Raw genomic sequence first — 16,433 nt, forward strand, 5'->3', positions numbered from 1 at the left:
ATTAAAAACACAGTCTGATTTACTCCAAGTTTGGTGCGGTCCATTACAAAGCGGCTTCACATAGAAAAATACAACCCATATGTTTTCTACCCTGTTTCACTAAAGCTTTGACATCAATAGCTGGGAAAATATCAAGAGACAGAATGCATCACTCCTGTCACATGAATATATGCACCACAGAATGTGGAAAATTCCAGAAAGAAGAGTAGAGAGTAAATTAAGCCAAAAATATAGAGGGCAGTTTGGACCACTAAGAGACATTGCTTCCACATATTATAGGCCCCTTATATCAGCAATAGTGAACATGATAAAGGATTGATTCAGTAGTACCTTGACTGCACTATAGACAGAAATGACATCAAGCATCTGTAGCCATGTTCAACATAATCAGCCTTGTCACCTTTTCTCAGTAAACAGTGAAGCAAAATAATTGACAAAGACTGACAGACGTTAACAGCCATTTTCACTTCTGTGTGAGTTTTTCCATGGGTTTGATCATTGGGCATTGCAAAAGATTAAACTGAGACCAATGTATTTGTGCATTTGTAGGCTGAATACATGTCTGTGAATCATAGACTTCAGAGCTTAGTAGAAGTCAAATGAAATGGAACACAACATTTGAAAGCTAGTCATTTATATCTATAGATTATCTACACTCATAATGATGAACCTGGGAAAAAAAATAGCAATAAAAAAATAACTTAATATGAAAGACGTTGAACTTCAATTTTTGTTCAAAATTCACAAAACAGATTAATTGATTGAAATCCCATCCCATCAAATGTGTCATGTGACATGTTGGCTTTAAGTAATATGGTAAGAATCAGGGAATCAGTGGTTTATTTCCATCAACATGAATACATTTGTAATGAAGACCCCTTGAAGTGGGGGAGGGGAGTATTAGTGTAAATAGTTTATGCTCTCCTTACAAGTCTGTACAGCAACATTTCTACAAACATCACACATTTGCCAGTATTTTACAAAACAGTATTGTGGCCTTCATATCATATCTAATCTATAAAATACAAAGTTATCACAGAAACAAAACGGCGAAAGGCAAATCTCTCAGACAAAACAAAAGATAAGGAGCGTTTTCAAATGGTCATATAAAATTCTCTCCCAGCATTTTGTCTTTTTTTTTTTACAAAAGTTTTCTTTTAGGTATCAAAAGTCCATTGTAGCACATGTCACACATGTTATTATTTTCCCTCTGATCTGATTTCTCGAAAAGTCTCCCACTGGTGTTACAAAACAAAAGGCCTAGTGTGGTGGACAAGGCAGGCCGGCAGGTTCACAGTCTTAGAGAGAATTCCGGAACTGGAGGTGTCGTCTTGACGATCGGCCTTGTGAGGAACCACAGTGATTCAGCAGTTTATAGCATTTTCCATGATGTTGTGCGGTGGTAACACCTCTTTATTTGTCTGTAGCAGCTGAATGTCTGTCTTTAGTCCCCACGCTACACGTTCTGCCAGATGTGTCCTTTACACATCAGCACAGGCAAGTCCTTCAGTGTTTGACCTTCCTGATATCAGCAGTAGTCCCTTCCAGAGGCCGTCATGCTCTCTGGATTACTCCTAGCACAGTCTTGTTTAATAAGCAGACGTCTGAGGTCATCTGCACTCTTGATTAGCATCTTCCTTCATAAAGTATTTTCTTAAAAACGTAAACATGAAAATGAAACTGTACAACTGGCCCTTCCAGGAGTAGTGAGTGGTTGAGATTGGACGGGGGAACTTCCCCGAAAGCAGTGTTCAGTCGGGACCAAGAAACCCCGACAAAGAGGAACTTAATCGCATTTCCTCTGTGTGACATAAAAAACAACAATAACAACAAATGATAAAGACGACAACTGGAGGTGAATTCCTGTTTTCACGGGTGAGCATGGCATCAAACTGAGCATCATAATTGATCAAAAAAAGTGCATTGCTTCAAGTATGTAAACAAAAATAAAAAAAAGATATATATGCTAAAACCATAATGAGGAAACCAAAGATGGCCTCAGTGTGATCAGTGCAGCCCTGTCGTGGTCTGGGGCAGACAGACGCGCGTGAGGTTTGGCACAAAAAAATAGAGAACTCTACTGAGAGAAAGATGATGGTGCAGTAACAGTTTCCGGATGTAAAACATCATAAATGAAATACAGCTTAAGACACAGAGAAACAGAAGGACTCCTCAGACCCGCCCTCCTGTCACTCTTCTCCTCTTCCGGCCAATAAGAATACACTGGTGTGTGGTCGTGAAGGTCAGGAGGCAGGAAACAGAATGTGGGGAGTGTGGCTCTAGGACCTGCAAAGACACACCCGTCCGTCAGGCTGGTCACATGGATGTACTGCGGTGGCTGTTGGTTGGACAGACGGAGGGGAGGGGAGGGGAAGGGATGGAGAAGGACAAAGTGGAGAGGAGGAGCATGGAGGGGATGTGGTGGGTTAGGGACGGGTGGGGTTTGAGGAAGATGGAACACAAAATGGGAGGAAAAAACAAAACAAAAATGTGGAGTTATGACCGAGATGACAACACCAGAGATGAGACATGACAATTTGGGGGCCAACACAACAGATGAGACAAAACAATGGGAGATGCTTTGGTTGATTTGATAATCTGGATGTGAGAGAAATGTTCTGGCAGCAGTCATGAAAATGAAAAGTGCCCCAATGATTAGCTTAGATGAAGAGTGCGATCCTGATTTACAAATCACAAGGATCACAAACTTCAGTGGAGAAAATTAAAAAATAAGAATCTATGATTATTGGAAAGAGAAGAGAGAGAAAAAGAACAATGTTAGTATGGGCTACGTTTGGGAGCTCACACTTGACTCGTGGTGAGCTTTTAATGGAAAGATCTGAATTTGAATGGAATTGGAATTGATATCCAAATTCACCACCAAAAATTCAAAAAGTTCAATGTATGATGTGTGTATATTACTAATCAGCAATTTCGCTCTTTGCCCATTTGTAACTTGAAAGGGACTTGTGGTAAAGGTTTTCTAAAAGGTGGATTGTTAGAAAATCTCTGGTTCTAGCTAGGAGGCTAATGCTAAAAGGTAAAGACAAGAGACACAGTTAACACACGTGGTGGTGACATGAGGAGAGACATGTACACACCAAACAGCCACAGTCCAAACATTGAAATATCACAATAACAGAAAGGCATCCCTACTTGGCTAAGTAAAAGGAGACTTTGTGCGACTGTGCACTGACAAAGCCCTGTGTAGAAGTGAAAGAAAGAGAGGAAAAGGAAGAAGAGTAAGGACAACAACTCTATTCAAATATGTATGATTCATTTTTTAGACCAAGACTGCCCGTTTGTCCTTTGCATGAACCTCCACGAGTCTCCTATCACTGTGTTTGTTTTTATCAGTGAGTAATGGCTATTTCTGCATATTAGTATTACATATTAGGCATACACATCTTGCTGCAGCTGCTGATGTCAATTTGTACATTTTACACAACCTAATTTGAACAGCTGATATCAGGTTTTGAGCATGAAAGGGAAACACATACTTGCGATTTACTATGAAGTAGTTTGTGCTCAACATACGAACACATATAACATACATATGATGTCAAAGGTCTTTTTTTACGTTCTCAGGCTGGACTCTAGAGCCTGGCGTGTTGTGCGCTGCTCCACTCACTCTGATCCTGACGAGTCGTCGTCCGCGGCCCCCTTGGCTTTGATGCTCAGCGCGACGCCGTTCAGCTGCTCCGGCACGCTGGCCTTCGCCCCGCCGCCCTTCCCCTCACTGGAGGAGGAGCCTCGCGAGGAGGCGGGGCCAGCCAGCTCGTTGTGGATGCGGTTGATGCCGTTCCTTTCGGCAATAGGAGACAGCTGCTTCTTCTTCAGGATGCCTGAGACGTGTGCAACAAACAGAAGTTGTAAGGGCCTGTGCATACTGCTAACACTTCTTAACATTTTACGGGTTCCATCCATTTATGGAGTTTTGGCAGCGGGTCATTCCACAACCTTCAGGTTGGTAGTAACAAACATCTACCTAATGTTGCTTCTCGGGATGCAGTAATGGACAGCTCTTAGGTGCGGTGTCCACCAAACACGTTTTTTGCGCCGACGGCGACAATTTTCAATGTAAAGTCTATGTAGCTCAGCGCTCACAGCGCTGAGCGCCCTCGGCGGAAAAAAACGCCGGCGCCGACCGTTTTTTGTCGCAGCGCTCAGAGCGCTCAAAGTTGAAATCTGTTCAACTTTTAGAACAGCGCCGGGCTCGTCAATGGCACTTCTCGTTATAAACCGTCTCTGGATTTGGTAACTTAGCAACAATAAACACTTATCGAAGCGCCGAGAGAAGGAGGTTGAGGGCGCTCTGGCTGTAAAAAACGCGTTTGGTGGACACAGCACCTTACTCAGGCTTACCTTTCTGTGGGTGGGCGTTGGGGTTGGGGATGCTGGGCAGCAGCAGAAGCAGGTTCTCCTTCCCATAAGCCTCTGCTCGGTCTCCGTATCGGTCGTCCGGATGGGTCAGCGTCTCCACCCTCAACTTCTCGGCCCCACTTTCGTCATCGTCTGCATACTCCCCTAGCCACGGCAATTTACTCAAAGTTATCATCTCAGCAAGAAATACAGACAGAACCCTGGCGGAGTCAATGGAGCTGAATTCTTGTTTCAGTTCTACACTGATAGCTATGCAGGTCAGGGTATTTACGGTGTTTATTAACCGATGTTTTAACATCACACTGACACACATTTATGAAAAGGACTACAGGGACAACAAGCTATAATGAAATGTTGTAAGTGACATACATTTCTTCAAATGTATGAAGTAAATACTATATATAATACATATCACCAATAGGTGGAGTGTGTCGTATGTGGACGGAAGTGCTGGTGTACCTTGTGGACGTTTGCCGGAGCCAGTGGCCAGACTTTCCCAGCATTCCTCCTCAGGGTACGGCCCGTCCTCGTCCTCGCTGTCCGAAGAGTGGGTCGAGGCGTAGGAGCCGCTCTGGTCGTCCTCCAGCTCAGACAGGTCACTGTCAGAGTCCGAATCTTCATCTGAGGCATCACACACACGCAACACACGCACACGCACACACACAACGTAAGGATAAAGCCATTACAATCTATTCACAAGGTTACACATTATCGATTCAGTTTCCTGGAAAGAGAGCTAGATTAGGAATCCTACCGTCTACATGTTCTTTGATGTCATGAAAGAGGGAGTTATGGTCGTTCAGCGCAATGTGGGCCTGGCTGTTATCCATCCCAACATCGTCTCTGGAGGGAGAAAATTAAAAAAAACTTTTTTTTAGTACAGAAGTCTTGCACACAGTGACCTTTACTGTGACCGTTTGTTTTGTGTGAAACAGACAGAACAAGCCCTTCTTTTGCTCAGAAAGGCCACATATAATACATTAAACTAGGACAATAACCTATTATTATTAAAAAGAAAACATCATCTCTGGTGATCATCATGTGCGGCTCATTAACTGGTGGGAATGGGAGGCCGGCGCTACCTGAGGACGAACGGCACGTAGCTCTGCTGGCTCTTGCCGCTCTGCAGGGTGCCGTTGAGGGAGCCGCTGGAGTCTCCGAACGGCAGGTGGTACAGACGCCCGTCCATGTAGCTGGTGTTGCAGTTGTACGACTGGAGAGGAGGGAGAAGGAGGGAGAGATGAGAGCGAGTATTGAGATTTGGCTCACACCATGTCCTAGCCAGACGCGATGCAGGCGAACACTAGTGATAAAAATCTGTTTAATTACACTGTTTTTAATTGGAGTGTCCTGACAGCAAGTGACGCCAGCAGCGCGATGCAATGCTACGTTTTGAGGGAACTTTTGTTGGACGCCCTGTTTCTATTTTCTTTCTGTCGCTCGCTTTGCTCTGCGATTTTGAATGAGAAATATGACTCAATAGAAGGGCATATTTAACGGATTCAGTGTAGATAACAACGTTGACAGTCGCTCGCTCAGATCCTGTTAGGACATGGTGTCAGTGTCAGCTAGAGAGAGGAGGAGATAGAAGGAGAGGGCAAAAGAAAGAAAGAAAGAAAGAAAGAAAGTGATAGGCAGACAAAGAAAGACAGGGAGAAAGAGAGCGAATGCAATACTGGAAGAGAGAAAAGGTTAAGAGAAGAACTTTGAGCAGCTTGACTTGGAGCAGGTGCAAGTGTATAGGTGCTGTGACTCACGGAGGGCTTGGACTTGATCATGTGATCGGGCCTCTTGCGGCTGCAGCAGTACTTCATGGCCTCCCTCGCCTCCTTATTGAAGACGATGCGGAAGAAGAAGATGAAGGGTCCCTGAGGAAGAGCACAAGACTGGCGGATGAGCACTTCATCTGAGACTAATTAACTGCTCCACATTTACTAGGCCCCGCGGCACAATATCCAATACAATCAGTTGAACTCCATTTCAGTGGACTATTATGGAAATGTGGAGGCCTCAAAATCATTCATCATTCAGCGCTGATTTCCTTTCATGCAATTTCTATATTTTAATATTTCTAATTTGAATCAAAGTAAATGCTGAGTTCTGCTGCACTGGGCCAGCAGTGAGCAGCAAGTCTTTACCTGTAGACAGTTGAATGCAGCAAACAGGTAGTGGAAGATGATCATGTCACTGTTGACCGACAGGATGCCCAGCAGACAGGTCACTGTGACCAGGAAAAGGACGCCACATGCAGTCCTCAAGCCCGTACTGAACACACAGACACACACACCGTTAAGTCAACAGCCATGAAGAGAGGCAGCATGCTATCATGGGTGCACTGGATTATGTTGGGGCACTCACACAGGCGGCTCCTTCTTCTCAAAGCTGTGGTGTCGCATGGCGCAGGAGGCCTTGGAGGACAGGATGTACAGGAAGATGTTCATCTGCAAACACACACACAGGTTATGGGTGCATTCAAGTCCCATGAAACAGCATGAATTAAATAACGTCAATGTACTGACCATGCACTTGTGTGTGTGTGTGTGTGTGTGTGTGTGTGTGGCAGGGGAGGCTGATAGGAGTTGAGAGAGTGAGTTTCTGTGTGGTGTGTGTGTGTGTGTGTGTGTCAGGGGAGGCTGATGGGAGCTGAGAGTTTCTGTGTGTGTGTGCAGTCTGCCACTCACAGACACCACCAGGGCGATGGGCCCTGCAAAGCTCCAGATGAGCGTGTCGTAGATGCTGAGCCAGCAGAAGTCTGGGTTCCCGTAGCCCTCTGGGTCCAGGCCCACCGCCAGCCCTGCACGAGACAGCACAACATCAGTACAGCACAGTACAGTAGCGTACAGTACAATACAGCACAGCAACATCAGCAGAGCACAGTAACATCAGCATCCCAAATGTCACGCACATCACGCCAGCCTCCAGACAGCAGCACACATCGTACACTCTGGTTATCCAACAACAGATGAACAGATTTAATGAAGCACGCGCCAGGCACTGTGACAAACACAGTGTGGGTGTATCTGGTGCATTTGGCATAATACATTAAGATGCAGGAGGTTATGTGCTTGTGCATCTCATTGTGTGTAGCGTGTGATACGAGGCAAACGAGTGTGTGAAAGGGCACAGGGGCTGTGCACGTGTACATCACGTCCTCACACGTACCTGTGATGAATGCGGGCACCCCCCAGCCAATCATGTAGTAGAAGCGCATGGGGCCGTAGTTGATGTCGCGCAGCTCGGTGAGCATGCGGTACACGTGCAGCCCCTCCAGGAAGAGCCAGGAGAACGCACACAGGTAGAAGAAGTGCAGCAGGATGGCAATCACCGTGCACAGGAACTACACAGGAGAGGAGGGGGGGGGGGGGGGAAGAGACGTTTCATTTTTCATTCAAATGCTCCTTTTCTCCCTTCTTAAAACGGGAAAGAACAACAAAAAGTATGGAGTAACTGAGAAAGAGCTGAAATGCAATGAGAAGGAAAAGGGGACTGAACAACCATAAAAAAAAACAGTTCAGAGGCAATAAAACAGAGGCACATAGAGGAGACAGATGACTAAGAGTCAGGGAAGGGAAGTGATGGGAAGATTCATGAGAAAAGTAAGATGCTGAACTAGTTGAGAACAGTTGACTAAAGTATTGCAACACAGTATGGAGGGGGGGGGGGGGGGGTGTTGGTCCTTACGGGGTTGTCGGCCTGGTTGATGCCCAGCATGAAGGTGAGCTCGGCGATGAAGAGGGCTGCGGCGGCGTTGCTGAGGATGCTGGTGCGGTTGCTGTGCATGGCGCGCAGGCCGGCCAGGAAGAGTATGGTCAGCAACAGGAAGCCCAGCGTCACGCCCACCGTGCTCCACGTCACCAGCTGCACCGGCAGGATCTCCCCGTTCTGCACACACACACCACAGCGCCACACACAGGCCGTTAGGGGCACTGGGGTGGTCTACGTGATGCGCAAGACTACGCAGTATACCCACTTAAAAAGCATCACCATCTCAAAATACCCACTTGAAAAGCATCACTATCTCAGCATACCCACTTAAAAAGCATCACCATCTCAATATACCCACTTGAAAAGCATCACCATCTCAGCATACCCACTTAAAAAGCATCACCATCTCAGCATACCCACTTAAAAAGCATCACCATCTCAAAATACCCACTTGAAAAGCATCACTATCTCAGCATACCCACTTAAAAAGCATCACCATCTCAGCATACCCACTTAAAAAGCATCACCATCTCAGTATACCCACTTAAAATAGGCAGGGATACATATTACAGTAACATTTGGGGTTGAGCACAGTATACCCACCAAAGCACTACAGTTAACTAGATTACACCACTGGTTGGGGGCCAAGCGTGTGTTGGAACAGCTGGAATGCAAATGTGAACATGTGTCTCCATCTCAGTGCACAAGCTTACTGACTCAACGACAGCATCTGGAATAATATCTCTATGCTGTGTGAATCTACATTAAATACTATGTGTGGACCTTAACGGGACATGCTGTTCATATAGCATAAGAGAGTGAAAGGACTGGCCCGCAAGTGAAGTGCTCCGTCCATGGAACGTAAAATAGCTTTTGAAGACTAGTCTACTTTGAGCCTATGCCATCACTTCTAGGCTAGTTAGCTCAATTGATGACAATGGAAGCGAATTGTTGCTGTAAACGCTCTGTGAAAGGAAGTGCGCTTCAGTTATGTGCTTGGTGTGGCATCCCTGCAAGAGAGTAACATGAGGTACACACTGCATAGAACTCTCTGTCCTGTATGGAGGTTAGCATGTCCAATATGTGTAGTATGTTCTGTGTACTGATGCCTGTGTCCTGTCATACATGGCCCAGGGGCTTGTGAGGGTGTCGTGTGTGTGTGTGTGTGTGTGTGTGTGTGTGTGTGTGTATGTGCTGACCTCTCGTCTGGAGATGTCCATGAGCACAGCGAAGCTGGTCATGTGGTAGCACTGGCAGCTGATGTGGGTGCTGTTCCGGAACACCACATCACAGCCTTTAGCTGACCAGGCACCACTGCCCCCAGGGGAGCCCGTTCTGTAAACACACACACACACACACACACACACACACACACACACACACACACACACACACACACACACACACACAACGTACATACATAGAGTTAGCACACAAGTCAAGAATTGTAAATGCACGTAGATTGACTGATTTCACTGTCCCATATGGTGTTGGTGGTGTGTGAGTAACAGACAGAAAAAGAGAAAGTGTGTGTGTGTTTGTTATGGAGACAGGGAGGGAGGGAGAGAGAGAGTGTGTGTGTGTGTGTGTGTGTAATGCTTACACTATAGAATGGTTCCAGAAGACGCAGATGGGCTTGGAGCGCTCCTCGGTGGTGACGAGGCGGAACTGCACGGTGATGGGCTTATTCAGGGCGTGCTGCAGCAGCTCCTCATTGTCATGCACCGTGATGCTCACCACCGGGGTGTTGATGACGGGCCGCTTGGGAACTCTGTGGATGAAACACACACACACACACACACACACACACACACACACACACAATCAGGCAGACGAAAATTGTGTAGGACCTTGATTGGCCTTCTCAAAACCGGTGTTGCATTAATCACTCTCTTTCTTCCTCATTCTCCTTCTCTTTCTCCCTCCCTCCCTCTCCGTCTCTCCCTCCATCTCTCTCTCTCTTTCTCTCCCTCCCTCTCTTCTCCTCTCTTTTTGCTGGGGGGGGGGGGGTGTTTTTTTTTTAACATGGGCTGGTTTTATTGTTGTGGTTTTCCTTTTTGACTGGCAATAAAGGAAACTCTAAAGTCAAAGTCTTCTCCTCTCCTCACCTCAGGCTCCTCTTGTCTGGGTCGTATCTCTCGGGCAGCAGTCCCGCCAGGCTGTGGAAGATGATGACGCTGGCGATGGCGTCCTCCTCTCGCTGGTCCGGGTGTCGCCGCCTGCGGGTGGACGCCGACGTCGTCCGGTTGATGCCCACGGCCTCTGGGAGGGGCTCCGCCGGCCGCTGACCTTTGCCCTCGGTGGCGGGCTCGAAGACCGAGTCGGGGAGCGTGACCGCCGTCTCGAGGTCAAAAGGTCGGGGGCCGCGTAGGGACTGATAACGGGGGAGCTTGGCACCAGCGAAGTTCATCTTGTCCAGCCGGTCAATGGATATGACTAAAGGGGAAGTGACATTAAATCAGGTTAGTATACGGACCATCATGCTGTGTGCCCCAATACCTAACGTTCTAACTAAAAGCCCTTTGAGAAACTCCTCCTTCAGCCTTTTATCATAATGCTTAGTCATGGCCAAACATTTTTGTGGGGTCTTTCTTTATGGATTTATTCTACCACTTGAGCAGATTCTAATGAGATCTGGATATAGTCAGGATGTCTCATCCGGTCACAAAGAAACTACTCTTTGAGAGACGTCTGGATTGACGCCACATTCAGATGTTCCCAATCAAGGTGTCTTTTTACTGATTCTGTCAGTATGTGGTCTGGCAGGCCCCCGTACATAGACGCTGCGCTTTCAATGATTACATTAGAATTCCATTGTTTTTAATCACAACCCCACACACACCATCCCCGAACCCTGTTGCTGCCTCCATGTACAGTACATTGTGTTCCAGTGCTATTTTTGTCTGCGTCGCTCGGTAAAATTCATTGTTTATCGGCTGCTTGTCAGCTCAAAATGTGGCATCAGTGTGTGTGGGCAGCAGTGATGGAAAGTGCCGGAGCACTAATGCTGGTGCTTATGTGCGCTGTGCTCTCAGACATCCTGGGTTCAGAAAGTAAAAGTCCTGCCAAGTATTTCATCCATTCCAACCATTTAGTAAACCAACTCATCCTAATTAGCAGTCAGGAAGATCAGATGATTAGTGATATCACCTGTGTTAAGTGCACACGTAGAAAGAATAAATGGCAGGAGTTTTACTTTCTGGACCCGGGATGTTCGTCTCTATGTGCTATATACCATACTTTCCCAACTATTAGCCACAGCTTATATACCTTGATTTTGCTAAATTTCCTCAGCTATGAGGTTAATACACGGGGCCAGTTAATTAATATGGTATTAATGTGGATTTGTCTCTTTTAAACTTGCACAAGATGCTGTCCTGCGGCTTATCCACAGGAAATGACTGCATCTGTGTGTGCGGCTAGCGTGCGGTTGCGGTGTGCGGTCGGGGGGGTGGTGCTGACCGATGTTGGGCAGGACGATGGTGAAGGGGCTGAGGTAGGTCTTCCTCATGTTCTGCGCCAGCGTGTTGGTGTACTCCTCGTACTGGCGCAGCAGCGCCGCCGTGCCCCCCTCCGTCTGCTGGATCAGCTCCCAGTGCGGACGCGTCTCCCCCGCCAGGATGGCACTGCCCACCTGCAGCAGGTTCTGGAGGGGCCAGGATGGCACAGAGAGAGAGAGGGAGAGAGAGAGAGAGAGAGAGAGAGAGAGAAAGAGATAGGTAGATAGATAGAGAGAGAAAGAGAGTGAAAGAGAGAGAGAAAGAGAGTGAAAGAGAGAGAGAAAGAGAGTGAAAGAGAGAGAGAGAGAGAGAGAGAGAGAGAGAGAGAAAGAGAAGAGAGGGAGGTAAAAGTAAGAGATAAAGGAAAAAAAGGGTGTTAAACCAAAGCTGGATATTTACTACATTTCACAATAAATGATTTCTATCATTCTTATCAAGAAAAATATCCCAGATGCTTCTCCCATCCTTAATGGGCGGTTCTGCACACTGCATTACTGTGGCGTACTGTACTGTACTGTACTGTATTGTACTGTGGCGTGGTACCTCGTTGAAGTGCACGTCCTGCGTGGCGGCCAGGCTGAAGCCCTGCTGGCTGCTCTCGTGCAGCAGCAGGCTCTGGGTCAGCCGGTACGCCACCTTGACGTCGCTGCCGTAGTAGCTGCGGGTGTGGCGCGTGGCGTTGGCCAGCTGCGTGGCCGTGCGCTGCACCTCCGACGACTCCAGCAGGGACGAGTTGCGCGTCAGACGATCCGCCTGAGCGCAGCGAGAGAGAGAGAGGGGGGAGGGTTAGCGGTTAGCATTAGCCTGAGTTGGTGACGTCATTCTACTGGTCAGACATTATGTATGTGTTGACCAATGTTGAACAAGCAAGATAGCGGTCATCTCCTGGGTATGTGTTAGCAGGTCTATAGACTATATTTGTGTCTGTGTGGGTGTGTGGTTCATGAGTTTGCGTTTATATTGTACTGCATCCTTAATATTTGTGTTCCTATACCATTGTCTTCATGTGAACATGAATAAATGGTTAAAATGTGTTTGTGTGTGTGTGTGTGTGTGTGTGTGTGTGTGTGTGGGGCGGTGTTGTACAAGAATATTTCAGTTAAAGACACGCACCAGTGTCTTGAGTTTGGTGAAGGTCACCGAGGTGCAGTTGAAGAGGTTGGGAGGCAGCCAGCCTTTGTGCTCATCACAGTGACGAATGGCTGTGCCTGAGAGAGAGGGGGAGATGAGACAGCTTATCAACCAGCAGATCTCTGGCAGCACCGCATGCACTAGAGCCAGACAGATAGAGCTTCAATTGAATTCAATTAAAAGAGAGACACAGAGAGAAGGTACGAGACTTTAAAAGGTTGTTTAATCCACACATCAGAGGAGGGGGAGAGATCTGAGAGGGAGAGACGAGGGGAGAGTTCAGGACTGTGGGGGAGATGAGGGGTGAAATGGGGACGTTGCAGAGAGTAGGAGAGGGGGAGAGGAGGAGAGGAGGAGAGGAGAAGAGGGGGAGAGGAGGAGAGGAGAGGAGTGTTGTCATACCCACGGAGCCCTTTGGACAGGGCACTGCAGCAGGGAGGCCAAACTTGGTCCTGGGCCACCAGATCCCCGCCTCAATGGCCTGGGGACAGCTGTCATAGATCACTGGAGGAGGGAAGAGAGGGAAGAGAGGGAAGAGAGAAAGAATGAAGGAGTGAGGGAGAGAGAGAGAGAGAGAGAGAGAGAGAGAGAGAGAGAGAGGTCAGTCAACTGATCAGCAAAATGCAGCATACCAAATGGAACACATCTGATTCTGAGAGCACAATCTCACAAAAGAAAAGAAAGGAGACGGCTCAATCAGTCTACACTACAGGCTAATCAAGACTCAAGGCAATCACTGGCCTTATCAGAGGAGCTTCAGCCCTGCAGGCCACTGTGTGGGCGTCTGCCTTCATCATCCTCTAGTCACCCAGCCCAGCAGGTGGGTGGACAGCCCAGTGCATTTAGAGTGAATCCCTGCGGGTGTAATGTCATGGCCAGTGTGTGTGTGTGTGTGTGTGTGTGTGTGTGTGTGTGTGTGTGTGTGTGTGTGTGTGTGTGTGTGTGTGTGTGTGTGTGTGCGTGTGTGTGGCGGGGGGGGGGGGGGGGGGGGGGTCCTGACCTTCGCAGCCATTGGCGGAGACCTCGGCGAAGGGGTTGTCGCAGCGGTCGCACTGGCGCCCGATCACACCGGCTTTGCACTGGCACTGGCCGCTCTCCCGGTCACACGCTCGCGAGAAGGAGCCCACCGGGTAGCAGTCGCACAGCAGGCACACGTCACTGCCCAGCGGCCGGTAATGGTTATCCTGACGAGAGGAGCAGGAGGAGGAGGAGGAGAGAGAGAGGGGGTAGCAGATGAAAGAGAAAGAGAATCACAAAAAGAGACACAGGAGAAGACAGGAGGGAGGGAAATATACATGGAGGATGGATAGAATATGAAGATTAGGGAAAGTAGAGAGAATAAGAAAAGAACAGGGAGAGGAAAATGGACAGAAAGAGCATAAAAAAGGATGTAGAAATAAGTCGCAGTAGACCTCACTATCAGAGAGTTGATATGTGTGTGTGTGTGTTTGTGTGTGTGCGTGCGAGTGTGTGTGTGTGTGTGTGTGTGTGTGTGTCTTACCTTGCAGCGGCATTCCCCACTGGTCTTGTTGCAGTCAGCGTCGAAGCCCTTGTCTGTTTGGCAGTCACATGGTCCACATGTCTTATGACCCCACCAACCTCTAGGGCACGGCAGGTCAGTCCTGACACACACACACACACACACACACACACACACACACACACACACACAGAGAAGAGAATATTACTATCACAGGCATTTCACTGACATGTAATCCCCATGGCAAATGACCAAACGCTGGCAGAAAACAGTCATATTATCCTCCATGACTAACATCCATTTCACGTCTGACGGAGTACAGCCTGGAGCAGCCATGACATCTGAGAGGCATCTCTAGAATGTTCTGGAAGCTGGCCGCTAAAAGCCCTCTCTTCTCTCCTCTCCTCTTCTCCCCTACCCTCTCCTCTCTTCTCCTCTCCTGTGCCTGACACCATCACAAGGCCAGCAGGGTCGTAACGTGACTAATGGCTATGTGATGTCAAGTGTTAGGAATTCTGCTGTTGAAATCAGGCCACACACTGAAGCCACTGCCACCGCCGCTTTTGATATCGATACTTCACTAGAGTGGGTTCCCATCGCAAGATGTCTACACAGGAGCGTATCAAAGGAATGACTAAATGGCTCAACTCTCTGGAGATGGCCTAACCAGATGCCAGAAGCGGGAAATAGCAGACAAAGGCAAACCCTCGCCTTTTCAGACAGTTTTTGGTTGGAGTTCACTGTGAATGTTTGTGAATGCACACAAGCAAGTGTATGGAGGTAGGTCTTGGTAACTATTAAGAGAACAAGAAGTCCGCACACCAGAAAATGCTCCTCAGTTTTTTTTTTTCAATGGCAAATCACCACATGTGTAACGTTTCGGGCCCAAGCCCTTCATGTTCTCTTAACATTTGCGTATCTGTCCAGCACCCAGTTTTTAATCTTTTTGGATGTGCGTGCGGTACTCTTTTTGCAGGTCTTGGTAAATAAACATGCACACTGGACCAAAGGGTTACCAGTTAACAATTTGGAATGTTTCCACAAAAACTCAAATTCAACACTTAGCCCAAAAAAAACCCATTGACCTTGGTATTCACATTCAGCACATACAAACACTCCTCAGGCGACACTGGGCTGGAGTGGGACTGGATCAGAGCCAGAATCTGCTTTGATGTCAGGACCAGAACTATACCTTTGAGAAGAGTGTTCAAATCCTAACTGACCGCTGCAGGCACTAACTCAAGCTTATACAATGTGATAAGTAAGTTTATTGGTGAACTATTATTTGTAAATACACACTATTCAACCCTAGAGGCATCTGGAGTATGTGATCTGTTTCCATCAGAATGGTACTTACTTCTTCTCGCAGTACTGGCCAAAGTAGTTGCTGGGGCAGTCACACACATAGCCGTGGGAGGAGCTTGGCTTCCTGGTGCAAGCTGATAGGTGCTCGCAGGGGTTCAGCATGCATGCGTCAGTGCAGTTGGTGCCATAGTAACCTGCCAGGGGGACACAATAAGGCCAGAGTGAGTGATTCACACCAGTCCACAGTCTAGATCAAGACACAATATACACAGCATCTGTGCCTGCAGCCATTATCTGCCAGCAGTGAAGGAATGAAGCTTGGTTTGATCCCAAGGAAGATGGCAATGAGGTTAATCACAATATGATGATATCGCTCAGCTCAGCCCTCTTATGATATAGCTCTGCTAGGGTTCTGTGACATTTGCATTAAAAATGTAATGAGTTATTTCCAGAAGAGAAAATGATAAGCCAAGCGATGATGAGGTCCTGTACATACACAAACACATACAAAGACACACACACACACACACCTGTGTGGCAGGTGCAGGAGTAGGAGTCCCAGTCGTCGCTGCAGTAGCTGTGGGCTGGGCAGGGGTTGGACAGGCAGGGGTCGGGCACGTTGCAGCCCGACTCCACGTTGACCCGGCGGGCCTGAGACAGGCTCAGGGACACCATGCTGCTGGGGCCGTCCCCTATACGCAGACCCTGGGGAGAGCAGAGGGGACCGTCACTAGGACAAACTGATGGAGCGTCTCATCTAGAACAACATGCACATCTAACCCATCCCCTAGCTGGGACAAAGGGATGCCATCAATAATCCACTGTTACAACACCACTACCAGACACACACAAATATATAAATATCACACACAATACAAAGGTTACATCCGCCACTGAGGAGATCTCATTGTGATGCACACAGGCTTGTT

At 47.7% G+C, this 16,433-nt stretch overlaps 1 protein-coding gene across 1 annotated transcript in view; it reads right to left on the reverse strand.

The window, feature by feature from the left end:
* Position 1: 1 nt before the first annotated feature.
* celsr2 (cadherin, EGF LAG seven-pass G-type receptor 2) overlaps positions 2-16,433 on the reverse strand; it is a 76,478-nt gene continuing 60,046 nt past the window's right edge. Inside the window, exons 13-35 of the mRNA XM_062545465.1 lie at positions 16,035-16,209; positions 15,557-15,698; positions 14,221-14,341; positions 13,720-13,903; positions 13,122-13,223; positions 12,702-12,796; positions 12,132-12,341; positions 11,551-11,734; positions 10,197-10,524; positions 9,692-9,859; positions 9,288-9,423; positions 8,065-8,265; positions 7,546-7,720; positions 7,065-7,177; positions 6,742-6,824; positions 6,522-6,648; positions 6,141-6,251; positions 5,466-5,596; positions 5,138-5,226; positions 4,843-5,004; positions 4,366-4,527; positions 3,632-3,845; positions 2-2,338 (exon numbers count right to left, since the gene is read on the reverse strand). Of these exons, the coding sequence (XP_062401449.1) occupies positions 2,317-2,338; positions 3,632-3,845; positions 4,366-4,527; positions 4,843-5,004; positions 5,138-5,226; positions 5,466-5,596; positions 6,141-6,251; positions 6,522-6,648; positions 6,742-6,824; positions 7,065-7,177; positions 7,546-7,720; positions 8,065-8,265; positions 9,288-9,423; positions 9,692-9,859; positions 10,197-10,524; positions 11,551-11,734; positions 12,132-12,341; positions 12,702-12,796; positions 13,122-13,223; positions 13,720-13,903; positions 14,221-14,341; positions 15,557-15,698; positions 16,035-16,209 (3,435 nt within the window). The 3' untranslated portion in view covers positions 2-2,316. The remainder of the gene's footprint in view (positions 2,339-3,631; positions 3,846-4,365; positions 4,528-4,842; positions 5,005-5,137; positions 5,227-5,465; positions 5,597-6,140; positions 6,252-6,521; positions 6,649-6,741; positions 6,825-7,064; positions 7,178-7,545; positions 7,721-8,064; positions 8,266-9,287; positions 9,424-9,691; positions 9,860-10,196; positions 10,525-11,550; positions 11,735-12,131; positions 12,342-12,701; positions 12,797-13,121; positions 13,224-13,719; positions 13,904-14,220; positions 14,342-15,556; positions 15,699-16,034; positions 16,210-16,433) is intronic.

The sequence above is a fragment of the Sardina pilchardus genome, chromosome 9, assembly GCF_963854185.1.
Source record: "Sardina pilchardus chromosome 9, fSarPil1.1, whole genome shotgun sequence".
NCBI classification, from domain to species: Eukaryota; Metazoa; Chordata; class Actinopteri; order Clupeiformes; family Clupeidae; genus Sardina; species Sardina pilchardus.